General features: G+C 37.4%; 1 protein-coding gene across 2 annotated transcripts in view; it reads left to right on the top strand.

The window, feature by feature from the left end:
- LOC104447758 (hypothetical protein) overlaps nt 1–9,728 on the top strand; it is a 79,498-nt gene extending 69,770 nt beyond the window's left edge. The window contains exons 1-18 of one of the 2 annotated variants that reach the window (XM_039314221.1): nt 60–368; nt 553–740; nt 1,153–1,257; nt 1,351–1,422; nt 1,555–1,702; nt 2,348–2,430; nt 3,043–3,098; nt 5,447–5,583; nt 5,663–5,753; nt 5,842–5,907; nt 6,020–6,242; nt 7,138–7,239; nt 7,465–7,550; nt 7,639–7,761; nt 8,278–8,347; nt 8,429–8,520; nt 8,803–9,115; nt 9,449–9,728. In XM_039314221.1, the coding sequence (XP_039170155.1) occupies nt 184–368; nt 553–740; nt 1,153–1,257; nt 1,351–1,422; nt 1,555–1,702; nt 2,348–2,430; nt 3,043–3,098; nt 5,447–5,583; nt 5,663–5,753; nt 5,842–5,907; nt 6,020–6,242; nt 7,138–7,239; nt 7,465–7,550; nt 7,639–7,761; nt 8,278–8,347; nt 8,429–8,520; nt 8,803–9,102 (2,127 nt within the window). In that variant the 5' untranslated portion in view covers nt 60–183 and the 3' untranslated portion in view covers nt 9,103–9,115; nt 9,449–9,728. Of the gene's footprint in view, nt 1–59; nt 369–552; nt 741–1,152; nt 1,258–1,350; nt 1,423–1,554; nt 1,703–2,347; nt 2,431–3,042; nt 3,099–5,446; nt 5,584–5,662; nt 5,754–5,841; nt 5,908–6,019; nt 6,243–7,137; nt 7,240–7,464; nt 7,551–7,638; nt 7,762–8,277; nt 8,348–8,428; nt 8,521–8,802; nt 9,116–9,448 lie in introns of those variants that run through there. The other variant, XM_039314220.1, reaches the window with a different exon arrangement.
- The last annotated feature ends 8,380 nt before the right edge of the window (nt 9,729–18,108 follow it).

The raw sequence follows: 18,108 nt of genomic DNA, 5'->3' as shown, positions 1-18,108 counted from the left end.
CCAAACGTAACGTGCTCAAATCCAACTATCAAAACATTATATTATTCAAACATCTCGTTCTCGTATCCACTTTCGCTCGCTGCTCTCCTCTGTTCTTCCCCGAAGTCCACCTTCAATAATCTCGCTCGAGTCCTCGTCGCCCAGTCGTCGTCCGTCAAACCGCAACCCAGAAAGCAAAAGACCATGGCTTCTGCACCGTCGTCCTCAGAAACAACTGCTGAGAGACAGAGAGTCACAGCTCCGTATGGCTCTTGGAAGTCACCCATCACCGCCGACGTCGTCTCCGGCGCCTCCAAGAGCCTTGGTGGCATCTCCGTCGGTAGCGACGGCCATCTTGTCTGGGTTGAGTCCCGTCCTAATGAATCCGGGTATGTTACTCCACTTACCATTTTCTTTAATAAGAAGGATAAGCTAATTAAAACAGAGTGTTCGGGCAATATTGAGTTTCTGGGTACTGTGAATGGTGCTGAAATGATTATGGTTCGTGAAATGAATGAGTCTCGAGAGCTTTCAGGAGTGTACTGACTTATGGATGGTTATGTTGGCTATCAGACGCTCTGTTCTTGTGAAAGAACCGGAAAAACCAGGAGATGAACCTGTTGACATCACGCCCAAAGAGTTTGCAGTGAGGACTCTGTGTCGGGAATATCGCGGTGGTGCTTTTAGCATTTCGGGGGATACTCTTGTTTTCTCGAATTACAAGGATCAGAGGCTGTACAAGCAGTCCTTACACCTAAAAGGTAAGCTCAGCAGTGGCTGTAATGCATGGTCAAGGGTGGGATTTTAAATTGTAGTTTTCAGTCTCTTCATTAAAAATTTATGCATGGATTGGAAGCTCCATGCTTAGATCTTAATTGATGGTGGACATGTTGAGATACAATTGGAGGGGGAAAACAAAAGAAGTTGAAGCATAAATATGCCACTTTAGAAATGTTGTGGTAAAATTCCTTTCTTGTTTCATTTCTCCTTATTCTATAGAATACAGTTATTGTGAGCGGTGACTCCTACGGAAGCATACTTGCAATGACATGTTGTGGTTTTTATGTTTCGCTTAATGAAGCCTTGTGTTTTATCGAATTTTTTATGGAGCAGCATGCCGTTCATCAATAAGCATCAGTGATTCTCTGTTTTTGTACTCTGTATCTCCTACAGATTCTCCTCCATTGCCAATTACTCCAGACTATGGTGGGCCTTCAGTTTGTTATGCAGATGGAGTCTTCGATAATAGATTTGGCCGTCATGTCACCGTAAGGGAAGGTATGTCACTCTTTTCAGGTGCTTATTTGATTGCTCATATTTGTTAGAGACTATAAGACAGACGCTTACCTAATTGCTTTTACATGGATATAGATCGGCGTGAGGACAGTTTGAATCCAACCACTATGGTTGTAGCTGTTGGCCTTGGTGAGAAGGATATAAAGGGTAAGTAATTGCTGGGCATGCCAGATTAGTTACTCGCTACATTAACTTGTTCACTGCAATACCAGAAACCTACTGATTCTTTTTCTTTCTTTTTCCCTTCATTTTGTTTTTGTATTATTGGGTGGAATTTAGAGCCCAAAGCATTAATCAGTGGCAATGATTTCTTTGCTTTTCCGCGGATGGATCCAAAGGGTGAAAAGATAGCATGGATTGAGTGTTGTCATCCAAATATGCCATGGGATAAAGCAGAACTCTGGGTTGGGTACATCTCAGAGGCTGGGTATGTAGATTGATGTTCTTTTTTATCGTTAAACATTCTCATGTCCATTAACAAAGCCATTGTCACCTACATTTTCTTATTGCCAACAAATGTTAGATTTTGTTGCAACAATTCTTTCACTTGTCAGACAGATAAGGGTTGTTTAAACAAATTCATGCTAACAAGGGAGTCCTCCAACCTTGACATTTCCATGTGACCTTATGTGCACTATTATAGTAGTTGATACATGTAGTTTGAGTATATTAAATGTCAGAACATGTTCTTTTCAGGTAATGTTGATGTTTAGAGACCTAAGCAAATTTCCTGTCATATTTTTATCTTATTTTTTAGTACATAGAACTAACTGTAAACACCATCTGTAACCACTGGCTTGAGCTTTGAGTGGTCGTCAAACTTTACATATCATCCTCCTCATTGAACTTATTACGTTAGCCTAGAACAGCCATGGCTAATGGCGAGCTGTGAGCCAAGTGAGCCAAGTGAGTTGCAACTTGTGATTCAGTACTTATTTGCATTTTCCTGTCACTTTGTCTGATCAACTCTTCATGTGATTTTAAGACACTCGTAACCTTTCCTTATGTTTTATCTATGTGCCATATTCACACTATTTTCTTGTGCATTGAATTTCTTGGTACTCCTATGCAGAGATATTTATAAGCGTGTCTGTGTTGCTGGTCGTGATCCTAAATATGTTGAGTCACCAACTGAACCTAAATGGTCTCCAAAAGGTACTCCTATGCTTTGGCTTCCAATTTAAATTTCGGAGTTGCTGCAACCGAATTTGTCATTTAATGATACAAGTTCGTTTTTCACTTGATGATCTTCAATGCTGAAGAAATGTGAGATTGTACTATTATGGTGATGTGAATGAACAAAAAAAGGAGCCTGATCCCTCAAAATAATCGTTGAATGTAAATGGCCTATTCCCAATTCTAGCTAATCTGCCTGAATAACATATGGGGGTCGTCTGATTAATTTGTTCATTGTGTTGCTTTTGTGATGATCTGAGGTTGTCAGTCTTATTCATAATGTGCTGACAGGATGAAGTTCTATAGTTCTTTTCATTGGTATTTCATGTTGTCCCTTAAATATGTATTACTTAAGATATGTATCTAGAGTCCTCTAGTATGTCTCTTGCTTACTGGTGATTTATTTTTACTCTTCTGCGATTTTTCTTCCTTTCCACTCTCCTCGGATCATTGAGTCTGGAAGCATGCTAAATCTATTTTACTGTAGAAGCTCTGTATATGTAATATTTCAGTGAAAACATAGGAGGAAATGTCAAATTTAAGTGGCTTGAAATTGTGGCAGACATTACATTCTGCTTTGAACACATGCAGGTGAACTATTTTTCATTACTGATAGACAGAATGGTTTTTGGAATCTCTATAAATGGGTAAGTACTGGTCACCGAACCCTGAGTTGTTGCTATTTATGTGTGTCGAGTTTAAAATGTCCAAATAATATAGATGCTTCAATTCATTGAAGATTTTTTATAGCAACCAAGCGTGAAACATTAAAGAGGATAGTCAAAGAAGGAAACACGAATTTTTTGGTAAAACCCTTTCGAGATTTAATCATCAGATCGGCCTCTTTCTCTACTTCAGCTTTCCATCTTTTAAAAGTAGCAAAAGCATCAAATTTATTATATAGAAAATAAACTAGTACCTCTCTGGTGGAATCGATAGTGAATGTGACATAGTTGCTCGAAACTCCAAGGGAAGGAACAGGGGCTAGCTCTCAGACATTTGTGTGCGCCAACTGTAACTTGTTTTTCTTTAATTCTCTTCCAACTTTTGAAAAATTGACACGTTTTTGCATGCTTAGAACACAATCCTCACATAGACCCCTATCTATGGACTTAAGATTAGACCATTTTCCCTTTAATGATAACACTTTCACCCCTCATTTGCTCCTGTGTCCAAGCCTTCGATGCTGCGGTGTACAATCCCTTTCCAAGCCAGGAACTGCTACTATATCTCTATTGATTTCACTCATGTATTTGTTCCCAACTTTGCTCCCTAGGACCATTAACAATCTTCCCCGAGCCATTTCTAAGAAAAGGTTTTTTGTAACCTCAGTGACCTATAGAGATTAGATTTCTCTTAAGCCAGGATTATATCTAATATCATGCAACTCTAATTAATACCCATTAGCAGTCCCTATGTTAACATCTCCTTTACCCATCATATCCTAGGCAAAATGAACCTTTCTAAACTTCCTAGCAACAATACTGTGCATTCATTTTCTACACGAAGTAGAGTGAAACGACACACCCAAGTCTAGAATCCATGACTCAATTGGACTTTTAATAATCAAAATAAAGGCATCGTGGACAAGTGCCTCTTCAAAGGTTGCATTGACAGCTTTCTCCTCCTTTTGATTTCGATACTAAATTTTCTTCTTTTGGGCTCTACAATCTTTTTTCAGATGGTCTTTTTTTCAGAATTCCAGTAGATTATTCCACCATGAGATCTCAATTTTCATATCCCTCTAGACTTCAATCTACCACAGTTCCATTTTGATCTCGTTAATTACTTCTCTCTCTGCCTTCAGTACTCAAGGCAATGCCCAAAGATTCACCCGACTCTCTTTTATGAATATCATCACTGAGAATCAAATCACATATCCTCTCTCTTACTTTGACTAGACAAACTGTTCACTACAGTCACATTTGTACTCCAACTTCTAGGGAGAGAAGATAACAAAATCAAAGCTTTTGCTTATCATCAAATTTGATTTCCACCAAACTCAATGATCATGTTGAATTTATTGATGTATTGTGTCACGGAAGTGCCTTTGTGCATCTTTTGATTGAACAATCTTGTATGATACAGAGGGCTTTTCGTACATGTTGGACAAAGCCCTCATCAATTCCGGCATTTTTTCTCGTTGACGATGTTGAAGGTGTTTCCCACCAACATGAGATGAATCACAGAAGAACTTTTCGATCTAACAATTCCTAGTCTTCTTGATTAAATCCGGTTCTCTCCCAACAGAGGCTGATGCAGTTTTTTGATAAAGCAAAGCTTGATCACTTCTAGAACCAAAATCTTTGCCCTTGAACCAATCAATTTTCACCTTACCTTTGTCCATCCTGGTCTCCCCCGCTATTCCGCCTTACCAGACTCCAGTATCAGTTGTTAGGAGCGCGAAATGTAAAAGAGAAAAATTATAGATACATACAAGAATTTTAACATGGAAAACACTTTCAAAATGATAGTAGAGAAAAACAATGGTACTGCACTAGGCAATCTCTTCACTATTAGTATCAGTATCAAGTTTCCAGTTACAATTGCAGGAGCAATTATCATATGTAGCAAGAATCTAAGGCATACAAAGTTATGGTGAAGTTACTTGTATACCCTTAGCAGCAGTACCTTCCTCTCTGCTTTAATAGCACTCCACTATCAAACTCCACAACTCCATCACGTCTTATAGTAACCAAGCCAAAGCAGGTTTTTCCGATGGTTAGTCATACTGGAAATTTGGTCGATCTCCTTAATTTCCATATTACACTTAACAAGAATTTAGACTGTATCAGTCAAATAGTGTGGACTTTGGATGTCACACTGAAAACTATGAATGAGGAGAGTTTATTATAGTTATAGGTTTTCTGCAGGTGATTGAGTCCTTTTGCATATGTGAGCTCTTTAAGCTGCCATTTATACTGGCATAGCTCCAACGATCATGGTGTTGGAAGGGAACTACCTTATATCTTTGCTATGCTTCCTGATTCAACAGATTGAGTCTGCAAATGAGGTCCTGCCTCTTTATCCATTAAATGCTGAGTTTGCAAGGCCATCATGGATTTTTGGCTTGAACTCTTCTGAAGTCATCCAGAGCGACGAACAGAAGACCCTGATTGCTTGCAGCTACAGGTGAGCCTTTTTTCTGTTTTCACATTGTCCTAATAGCCCATTATGGTATCTTACCAATCTATTCAAAATCTTCCTGCAGGCAGAGTGGAAGGTCTTTTCTTGCGATGACCGACGTTCTTCATAGCTCATTATCATTGCTTGACATTCCATTCACAGACATACAAGATATAGTACGTTCAATACCATCTCCATGATGAGTCGCTGTAACTATTTTTCAAGCTGACGGTTTGGTAAATTGTGCACATTCTGCTTTTGCAGACTTCAGGGAATAATTGCCTTTACGTCAAGGGAGCATCAGGACTACTTCCAATGTCTCTGGCTAAGGTGCTTGCAATACTCTACCTTAGTAATCTCCTCATATTTGATGAAGTGTGGACAGAGCTGTAATAATAGCATTATCTCAGTATTAAAATTTCCTTTTGTTCATGGTTTGCAGGTGACTTTCAATGATGAAAAGTCAGAAGGCATTGATTTTCAGATAATATGGTCATCTTCGCCAGACTGTTTGAAGTACGAGTCGTATTTCAGCTTGCCAGAGCTGATTGAATTTCCAACTGAAGTTCCTGGTCAAAATGCTTATGCATACTTCTATCCTCCATCTAATCATGTTTATCAAGCTAGTGAGGAAGAAAAGCCTCCACTGTTGTTAGAAAGCCATGGTACTTGAAAAATTGCAACTCAGTTATTGTCCTACTTGAATTCACCTTGCCAACTCTATATTCTTCTGTGGGAACTTTGTACTACCAAACTGGTATTTCCCATTCACAATAATCATTAATTGACCTTACTTGTCAAATCAAGTCTTTATTTTGATATAAATCTATGATTCATTGGTGAATTTTCAGACTAAACAAGTATCCGGCATCAGTTATAGATATTATAGATGCACAAAACAAGTCAGTGCATATGCAACTGATGCTGAATGAAGATGGAGTCAATGTAGGAAACATATTTTTTTTAAACTATATTGATATGGTATACTGTACACAGTGTTGCCCCTCTTAACACCTGTATTGCAATGTTAGTCATGCATTGGAATGGAATATAATGATTGCTTGGAACTTTTGTTGGCATATATGCATGGTATACATTCGGGGAATGTTTTTTGACAATTCAAGCTTTTGGGGGAAATGATTATTCAACCCGGTATCAAAGGTGTTAAAAGTCCAAATCCTCTTGTTGCCATTCTGTTTTTTACTTTCATTTATCCTCTGATTGCTGTTAAATTTGGTTATTTTCACATCTAAGGTCTAGCATACATTGAAGGGGGAGTGTTAAGACATATCTCGACATTAATTATGGGCATAATTTTGAACAACTTAGGTTTTTCCAGAAAATAATGGTCTTTTTGACAATTTTGAGAATAGCCTCTCTCTCTCTCTCTCTCTCTCTCTCTCTCTCTCTCTCTCTCTCTCCTTTTAAAAAATAAATTAAAAAAAGATTAGTGGGAGTAACTGGCAATTGTTTGTTCCAAGCAGCATTGGCATGCGTCAATATCTAATCATATTGATCTGGTTATCCAAGTGTTTATGTAATATGTTTAAAATTGCCCAGGAGGGCCTACTAGTGAAACACGAGGAGTTTTGAACCTGAGTATTCAGTACTGGACTAGCAGAGGATGGGCTTTCGTGGATGTCAATTACGGTGGAAGCACTGGTTTGTCTCTATATGAGAACTTTATGCTTCATATCATTCTCTTGATTTCTGCAAAACCTGTTTATAATGAACCACCCTTACTATCTCGACAGCCCTATGCTTTATTCTTGTCAATTCCTCATGGAGTTTAATTAACATAAATGGCTGCAAAAACTACTTGCTTGGGCCCATCATTTGATTAATCTTCTTCATTGCTACTGAAAGATGTCACAACTTTTCTTCAAGGTTATGGCAGAGAATTCAGAGAGCGGCTATTGGGTCGCTGGGGCATAGTTGATGTTGATGACTGTTGTAGTTGTGCTAAATTTTTGGTACGTGACTTTCAACTCGTTTTTCTGTTAGTGCTCGTTGGGGGAATATAATACTGTTCAGTATGGTGAAGTTGCTTTGATCATCCAGGTGGAAAGTGGAAAGGTGGATGGCACTCGTCTATGCATTACTGGAGGCTCAGCTGGTGGGTATACAACCTTAGCTGCTCTAGCATTTAGGGAAACTTTCAAAGCTGGAGCCTCCCTCTATGGTGTGAGTTCATTTACTTTGTAGTTGGTTTCAGAATAGCTAAACTTTAATCGGCGCCAATATCGGGATACTGGCTTATTTATGGGGGCATCAGAGGCAGGTTGCTCTAATCTTACCCTGACAAAGCACATGAACATACAAAGGAGCTCTGGATTCTGGGGATTTATTGCCTTCAACATAGTCATTGATCATTCTTGGTGATTTGCTTGTTGCTAGTGAATGATATATAGCATCTTCATTGTGTTGGTATCGGATGGATCAACTGGAAAGTCTACTAGCAAGGGCCCACTGTTAAGGACGTTAGTTTCGTGACTCATAAAGTACCAAAAGGCGTTTCATTACAGTTTGTTACTGTGCATGGGTCATGGTGTTTACTTGAAATTCTAGATATTTAAATTTCCCAATTTCATTTGATACTTCTAAAGAGTCATTTTTTAATTCATCCTTTATTTCTGCTATTTATGCGTTGAATTTTCACAATGTTGAAAGAGATTATTCTGCTGTTATTGTGTCAAACAGGTTGCTGATTTGAACATGTTGAGAGCAGAAATGCACAAGTTTGAATCTCATTACATTGACAAACTTGTCGGTAATTCAGATAAGCTTTTGTGTGTGTTTCATCTCTTCTCAGATAAGTCTTTATTCCGATCATCCATTTGTTGCACTACAGGATCTGAAAAGGATTACTACGAGAGATCGCCTATAAACTTTGTTGAGAAATTTTCTTGCCCCATAATTCTATTCCAAGGATTGGAAGACCAGGTACGCAAGCCTTACTCTTTCCAAAGGTCACCTGCCCCTCTGCTGTTACTCCCCATGAATTAAAGAAAAACTAAAGGAAAAAAGGGGGAAAAGTCCAGTGTCTAAACGAGGGTCCTCTTTTTTTTCCCCCTAATTTATGAAATATCATCAGATAAGTTCGACTTTTTCTTTCCAATTGATAAGTAGATGTGATCAATGGCCTTCAGATTTACTTTGTACATCTCTGGCATTTTAAAAACTTTGCTGCTTGGCGGTTTAGCAATTATCTACGACATCTTGTAGGTAGTATCGCCAGGTCAGGCTCGCAAAATTTATGCGGCATTGAAGCAGAAAGGTCTGCCTGTTGCATTAGTGGAATACGAAGGCGAGCAGCATGGTTTTCGCAAGGTATTGTTCTTCTGGAGTCTTACACAAACAAGTCATTTGTTGTGTGTGCAATGTACGGAATTGACATACAATGTTTTGCAGGCTGAAAGTATAAAATTCACATTAGAACAACAGATGCTGTTTTTCGCACGTTTAGTGGGACACTTTGACGTCGCCGATGAGATCGCGCCACTCAAAATTGAAAACTTTGACTGAGCTTGCCTCATGAAGAGGAGGATCGAAACCTTGCTTTTTACTGTCTGCAAGTGTTAATTATACATTGCTGTGCTACACATGACTTCGTCCATACGCATTGTTGTATGCCCATCCTGCTTTTATAATTGGCCTGATTACAAGTATAAGAATTGGCTTTTTAATGCAATTGTGTCAATCACTCGTTAGGGTGGAATATGACGATCAAATTGCCCCTCATTCTTGAAATCTATTTGATCACTGCATTCCAGTGCAATTGTGTGCATTTTGGTTCCATCAAATTTCATGGTGTTTTTTCGTGACCACCTATTTTTCGTTCAGCACCAATCAAATTGACTTTTGTCATCGCAGAAAGAGTCACTGGGAGCAGCGGTCCCCAATAAGTCCGTTGCCTTTGCAGCCTCAACTTCATGTCACCCTTTTCAGGATACTGCATTAGGATGCAGAATTGATCTCTAGATAAACTGGAAAGGTAGTGAATTTAATGTACTACAAATTTTAATCTGAACTTCCAACTAGGAGTTTCAATATTGTTTGGTGTTGTAACTTTGCTATTCCTTCAAACCATTTGATCGCATGATCCGTAGTGAGTGTGGGTGAAGTTGCTCAACGAATTTGAATGCGTTTGATATGTTCGTGGTGTCATACCTTTCCCATATGTTTGCGGTATCTTCAAATCATTTGATCGTGTGATGCGAGCCTAGTCCGGTCTGACCTGAATATTTTTACCTGAAATATATGTTATAAGCAGGTTTGGGCAATACAAAAGGCCCAACCTTCGGCCCAATTCAAGCCCGCCTGATAATCACCTGGAACGATGTGTAATCAATGCAATGAAGATGAATATGGTTAACAAATATTTAGCTAGCACTCTTGTTAACAAGACCCTGACGGCACTATTGGACGGATTCTGCACAAAAGACGTATGGTTATTCAATACTGGGTCTCTGAAGTTAGAAAGCTGCATAAGTCGGTTTTCATTTCTTAATGATCAGCAAGACTTTAATTATAATATGTATTATAGATTAAAGGTAGTGTCTATCAACTAAATGATGCCTACTCAAGGTTACTGCCCTTTTGCTGAAATGAGATGGCTACTATATTTGCCTCTCTTGGGGTTGTAATTTTCATTTTGTGGCTTACTACACTGGTTTTGATCCTTCTTATGTTTCTTGGGCTTTATTTCCAATTCATCTTCAATGCATAGTGATGCAGTGCACCCGTTTTGTGTAGGGCCATCCCCCGTCTCTTTGTCAGTAAGCATTGTCATGACTATGAAAAAGACTCATAATCGTAAGAGCCAACGAGAGCATGCCATCCACTCCATGCTAAGTCACCACTAATCCATTAGATCTTTTTGAGTTGCAGTTGATGTGACGACCGCAACTCAATTTTAGTCGTCACGTCAACCGCAACTCAATTTGATATTAAATCAAATCATCTCTACATGCGGTAACCCGTTTAAATGCATGGATGAGCTATCACGAATTGTTTAGTCAGAAGAGTCTTACCTGTCGCTATTATCGCATAGGAAATTTTAATTTCAAAATTGAGAAGAATAAAAAGAACCCAAAGTTCAAAATTCTGTCTTTCTCATCACCCTACCTATCTCCAACTAGTCATTTGCTCTGGCATCCAGCCAGCGACAGTGATAGGAATTGCGGCTTCAACGCCAGTCACCACTCTCTCTCTCTCTCTCTTCCGAAATTAATTATCTCTGCTTCTTATTGATAAATCGACAAGTCTCATTTGTTATCACATCATAATTTCAATCCATGACTTTCCCCTTAAAACTTTATTTCATGGCTTTGAAGTGGAGAGCACAGAAGGAATTTGTTAAAATGTCAAAGTAATGATTGTACTTTTTCACTTCCCTTCTTCCCAACAGTGACTTAGAAACCTAAGAAAAAGATCTAAAAATTGAATAATTTCGGGTATGTTTATGGATATGATTATTAGACTTTACAATTTCTTTTTTCCCTATTTGCTTTTTAAAAGTACTTTGAAATTCATTGATCTGTCATTCACCCACCTGATGTTCTCTATAACAAACAACAGCTATGAATTCATAACTTCATATTTCATTTTACAATCTACGATCTCCTCGATATAGTTTAATAGCATTACATAATATATTATTTTTGGGAAGTAGAATCAAATTAGTGGAAAACTACTTCCTTCCTCTTATTTTTCAAGCTGATAACTAAATAAAGGAAAATCAATCACTTTCCTTGAAAATAAATTTCGAATAAAAATATTTCTTTCAACATATATTTTTTTCTTAAAACAAGCGCATGATAAGCCTTTAGATTAATCTATGTTAATGTATAACAAGTAAGTTAAAGTTGACGATCAACCCCTAAACAGTTAGGATCCCAAATAAGTCCTATTGAAGTAGCTAAAGATGGGATTAGAATCAGCATGGCCTGATTTTGCTTCCAAATCTACAGGTGACCTAACTCTTTTCCAAACTTTGAACTAGCCGTAATTCTATACGCCTAATTCTAAATCTGATTATCTAACTAACATAGTATCATTTCAACGTCGTTGACCCCCCAAAAGATTAAACTTTGTAATCAAATTTATTGATTAGTATTAGATATGTGGCATCAACATAGAAAATTATTTTATTAGCTGAATGAGTTTATTGACATACATGCACAAAGCAAATGAAACAACCTAACTCCCACGTGCCATTAGATCTACGAACTTTTTAGACTTACGGGTGACAATGATAATTGACCTTTTTGAACTTATTTTTCATATTCACGATACTCATAATTTCCATTATCTCTATTCCATAGCGCGTTGGACCCTAAAAATCAAACTCTAGATCCGTCTTGCCGACTTTCAATAAACACGGGATTATCCCCTCACTAGTAGGTTCGACATTAGAACGCAAAGAAAGGAATGAGACTTTCTAGAAAATTCAGTTCGGAGAGAACTTGAGATTTTTATCGATAATTCTAAAATAATTCTAAAAGTATTATTAGGCAATGGACATGCACGTTTACGACCCCACTAGAAATTGTCTTCAGACGACATCGGCCATATCACTTGTAAAACATACGCCTTCTACAAGGCAAGAACGCGTCCATGTTCGAACAAGGACCACAATCCTAAAGGAACAGCTGCCTCGCACCTAATTGCTCCTCTTCCTCGTCAAAGATAATCCTTGGGCAACTACTGGTACAAGGAAACAAGGCAACATGTCATGCTTGTGTCCTGGTACTTTGGCCCTAAGGACCGAAGGGATCGCCCCCACCTCACGATGCATTTTCCCGAAAGGAAAATCAGGGGAGGACCCGCACAGGGAGGAGACAGCGAGACCCACACCCACGCCAATTTCAATAATGGCCGACTTATACTTGCGTAGGATTTCGCCAATAACGCCCCAATCATATCTTTCTCTCTTCTTCTCCGCTTCGATTATCACATCGGGCAAACTCTCAGGAGAGCATGACTAATGTCTGCTAGGGTTGGTATGAATGAAACCCCATATCCAGCACACATGCGAGGATGACTTCTGTAGTTCTCAAAGATTGGTCCTTCTTGAACGGATACCGGGGTCCGTAAGCGATTGGCTCGTTCAGCGTTCGTGCAGGCTTCCACCGATAAGCTCACTTACACTTAGGCCATTCTCGATCTCTTCTTCTTTTTCAGTTACTATCGTGAAGAAACCTTATGTTTTTGATGAGCATGAATCAACAATCAGATGTTTCCCATCGCGAAACCCTTTTAGGTTACTCTCCCGAGACCCAACATCATATTATGTCTTTCTGGGAAAAAAATTTTCAAAAACTCTTAGACTTTTAATTTTTTTTAGTTTTTTATTTTCCTTATTTTCTTATTTTCTTCTTTTTTTTACTTTTTTTTCCTTTTCTCTTCTTTTTTTCTTTTCTTTTTTCTTTATTTCATTTTTTCACTTCTTCCCTCCCCAGCCTAGGGGAGGGTAACCTTATCTAGTCTAGGTGAGGACGGCCCTCGCTTAAGGACAACGACCGCCATCAACAAGGCTCAATGATGGCCCACAAAAGGAAAAAAAAAAAAAAAAAAGAGAAATGGAAAAAAATTGAAAATATTAATATAGGATCATCGACGCTCACGTTAGCGATTTCTAACCAAAAGTGGTTGAATAGATTCAATTGGCAAAACATGAAAAGGTTTATGATTTCATTATCATAATTAAAAATTTTAGAGTGAAATTAGCAAAAGTTGAATAAGTTTATATCTTTTTGGTCAGTCAAATAGGTTTTACATGATGAGAAAAATATACATTCCAGTGACTGAAAGTTCGACAAACTTTATCCAACATTGTTAAGGCAAGACTCAAACCTAGGTTAATGATTGAATCTAGAACATATAAAGATGTAACCTTTTGGACAGTAAAAGTAGTATCATGTCCAGCCCTAATCATTGTGCTAATTTGATTGGAGACCTTTAAAACAAAAGTAAACACGAGAAAAGTGCACCATCAAAAATATGTGAAAAACTTCACATACGTTTTCTTTTTTGGCCAAATGACATCCATTAAGAAAATAAGTAATCAAATTCAATAATAATTAGACACACTTCTTTAAAAGAAATATTACCCAAAAGTTTTAAACTCATTGTCCGGATGTCAATTCAATATTAAACATTTTAATTAATTTAATTTAATACTAAATTTCTTGATGATTTACCAATGTCGTTCTTCCTAATTATGGTCAAAAATCACTGATGTAGACACATGTTGTCCTATATGGCATATGGACAATTTTCTCAATTTTTAATAATTTTTCTGAATTCTACCTCTTTTCATACATGTTCACTTTTCTTTTATTTCCTTTTTCTCCTTTCATTTTTATTTTATTTGCCTCCACTTGTTCACAGCCTCAATGGTGGTCAGCATCATAGGGAAGGGCCCTCACCCGGCCTAAATTTGGCAAGAGCCTCAACACCCTTGCCAAATCTGAGTGAGGGCTGAGAGCCCTTGCAGTGGCCGGCAAGAGCTCGCTAGCCATAGTTTAAAAAAAAAAAAAGTAAAAGGAAAAAAAGGAAAAAATTCCAAAAGTTCCAAAAATTATTTTAAAATTGTAAATTTGTCCACGTTAACAATTTCCTACCAAAATTAGCTCAAAGGGCTACATTGGCAAATTATCAAAAGATTTACGATTAAATTAGCTAAATTGAAAGGTTTACAATTAAATTGATAATATATTATAAGTTTATCACTTTTGACAATTACCCCCCTAGAACAAAATCATGACAATTTATGGTCATTCAAGTTAATCAACTCTACAGTCTTCGTGGTTTCTCTAGCAATCGTACTAGACTACACTATTTATTGTTCGTGAGTCAATAACACTTGCATACATGTAGTTCTCCAACCACATGACCATACAATAGTTTCCCTCTCACCCAAAACCTTCAAGCTTCTTTCAAATGTGCTCAAACACATATGCCACAATTCATATATTGACCAAATGTGTGACATCTCAACGATGATTTTTGTCATTGTCTCTCCTAGGAACTCATATTAGCCACTACACTCGATTACTTTCTTTATCACCAAGACATCTCAAATGGCCTTTAGAGCTTCACCTTTTCAAGTAATTGATGTCTATCTCGACCAAATGTGTGACATCTCAACGATGATTTCTGTCATCGTCTCCCTTGGGAACTCATATAAGCCACTACACTTGATTACTTTCTTTATCACGGGGACATCTCAAATGGCCTTTAGAGCTTCATCTTTTGAAGTAATTGATGCCTAGCTTAATCAAGGACAGTGAAGGAAATTGGGTTATTCTTCAACTCCATAATGTATATCAAACCAATCAATGTTCTCACAATACTGTCATGCATTTTGATTATGATACGTCAAAACTAGCAACATTGCGCTAAGCATTGTGCCCTTTCTACATTGCATTAGTAAGTAATATACTAGTTCTCAAGAACAATTCATATCCAATAACAATCGATCAAATGATAAATCATCAATGACAAACAAAACATAATGAACACTACCTAATTACTAATATATCATCTATAGACTTAACTCTAATTCTCTTTAACCTTTTTCATTCCTCAGCTTCAAGGAATCTCAATTAATATGCCTCATGTTGCCACAATGCCAAAAGACAACGCCACTTATCCTAGTCCTCCAAAATACTTAATATCATCTAGCTTCGACTTTGGAACATGCATCATGATGGCAGGTTCCACTTGCATTATGTTGTGAAAAAGAGACTCGTGAATAATTTTCTAAAAGCTATAGTGCGGCAAGAATATTATTCAAAGGCTAGCCATGCTCCAGAAACAAGATAATGTGAAATAAAACAGAATTTACATACATATAGACACACACTGCCCCACTCATTGCAGCATTTCAGATAACTATCTTAAATAAATCATTTAATTTCTAAAGAAAGGCTGTATATGCCGACCCTTCCTTGCTCGGAAGAATCGTCAATGTCTGCTTTCTCTTCTTTTTTTCCTAAACTTGCAGGAACGAAATTCTAAGAATCGCCTTGTCAAGGCGATAGGCAGTCTCTATAGGCACAAACATTAGCAACTTAGAGCTCCATTTATTTCGAGATAAATGATTGAACATTTTCTTAAAAATGATCATTTATACCGCTTGAAATAATTAGCCAATAGAAATTATTCTCTTTATCGACAATAATTTATGTCTAAATATTTTCATGAACGATGAAGATATTTATTATTCATTCACATTTATTGACAATATAAGCGATCATTTTTTAGGAAAATATTTTTCAATTTAATCATTTTTTGTAAAACAAACGGAGCCTAAGATTGCACTTCATGGGTGGAATTGGAATTATCCATTGAAGGCGTTGGGTGTCTTGGATCCTCATATGCTTGTGGTCATGCCGTCTTGATCAGTTAGGCCTTGCTTTTCTCGAAGTCGCCAGATTTCATTTCGTGCTGATGATCAAATAAGTCTGGCAAGCAAAGCGTCTCTAAATGCTCACATATGGACTAGAGGACCCCATCATGGGCACTATTGTCAGAAGGCCAAACGACAACGCGTTTTAGATTGGAGAACCAGTCGGAGATTGCTTTATTTGCTTGCATGAAACTCTCACTTAAAGGTTGAAGTGATTGCAGAGCCAAAATTGATAAGGATTTGTAGAAGGAGAAGATCATGGCTGTGGTCGGATGACTTTTAATCAAAATAAAAGCGAGGTCTAGTACAACTTATCACATCATCTGCACAATCAACTATTTCAAAACTCCAGTACATCATTTCATATTGGTCTTCATCAGTAGTTCATACACTTTCCGAACTCAAGATGTTTCCACTGCTTCATGTCATTGAATTGGGACTTTTCTGCCCTTAATCAAAATCATAGCTTCTCTCTATAACAGCTGTTAATATGAATTCCAATGATCTATGCAGGGTCCAACTTATGCAACACCCATGAAATCCTTAGCCCCTCGTACCATCTTTGCCTTGGCATTGTTCTGATTTGTCTAACTTTATAGATGAACAAGAGTGCACGTTGCCAAAATAGAAACTCTCGCTCGACAATCATGGAACTAATTTGTGAACTTATGTAAGTTGGTCTATGGAGATCATAATTATTGCAGTTGTTGCATACCTTGCATCCTATCTCTGGTCTCCAGTTTCTCAAGATTGCTGAACTTTTTTTTTTCAAATTGAAAACCCCACAAAACCCCACAATAAACTTTCTGGCATCACAGGAATTCATGGATGACAATGCACCTGGACCAGAAATATGATGCCGACGCTATTATGCTTCTTTCTAATTAGTCATAGTCACACCAAAGGGGGCCCTTCTTATTGGCACTGTACCTATTTTTGCTGGGACATTTATTCCAAAAGATGCACAAATTTTTTCAGGGGTCCAAAAAAATAAATCCCCAAAATTTACTTGGAAAAGAAAATATTCATAAGGATCTTATAAATTCATTTCTATGCTTCTGATCATATACTAGACCAGCAATAGGAATAAGAAATGTGCCTCAAGAAGGATGGTTTATAACCGAGTAACGTACAGTTAGCATCATAGATGACAAGACTTTGTTAAAAGTTGAGTAGGGGCCAAAACCCAGCAAACAATTAGGCAACTTAGCAAGGGCGGTGAAGAGAACAGCTGGAGGAAAAGAAAGAGAAGCCGCGATGACTCCAATAATTAGTGGGGAGTTCGGATGATGGAGATGGAAAAGGCATAAAGCAGAGAAGGGTGATGTTGATGATCCAATTGGAGTGTGATCAGAGAGGCACATGGTGAAGCCACATCGCCACACCTTCACCTTCTCTTTTTGACAATTTCCTTTTTTTGTCCCGTGCAATGATCGATCTAAAAGGACCGATAAATTAAGTCGGTATATTAGGTTGTATGACGAATCATACATTGCCCTTTATACAAGATGATCATATTTGACATTCAAATAACAATCTATTTGGTCATTCAGAAAATCAATATAGTAAATCATTTTTTTTTCCGCTAAGCCATTTTTTTTGTCGGTGTTTCACTAAGTCAATTTAGGAATTAGATTTTGATATATCTAACATTATTAACACAAATGGTCCATGAATCTTGGTCTAATATGATTTCTGAACTTTAGCACAATGTGCAATGTAGTCCTTCAACTTTCGTTTTATTTAATATGATCCACAAACTTTAGGTTCATGTTCAACTTAGTTCTTAAGTTATATGAAAATATTTAATATTGTCCCTCAATTTAAATTATTGAAAAAACAACATTGGACATTTTTATATAATTCGGAGACTAAATTGAACATGTATTAAAAGTTCAGAAATCACATTGAACGAATTAAAAATTCATAAACTACATTACACATTAAGTTAAAGTTTAGAGGTTATATTGAACAAATTAAAATTTTAAGAATCACATTACACATTAAACTAAAGTTCATGAACTATTTATGTCATTATTTCTTATCCCACGACTTTTGAGGGTTTTTTTTTTTCTATATCAAGCTTCCCCACATGTGGTCCGCTTCCTCTTATC

This window comes from Eucalyptus grandis, chromosome 6, assembly GCF_016545825.1.
Source record: "Eucalyptus grandis isolate ANBG69807.140 chromosome 6, ASM1654582v1, whole genome shotgun sequence".
Taxonomy (NCBI): Eukaryota; Viridiplantae; Streptophyta; class Magnoliopsida; order Myrtales; family Myrtaceae; genus Eucalyptus; species Eucalyptus grandis.
This window is presented reverse-complemented; position numbering and strand designations above follow the sequence as displayed.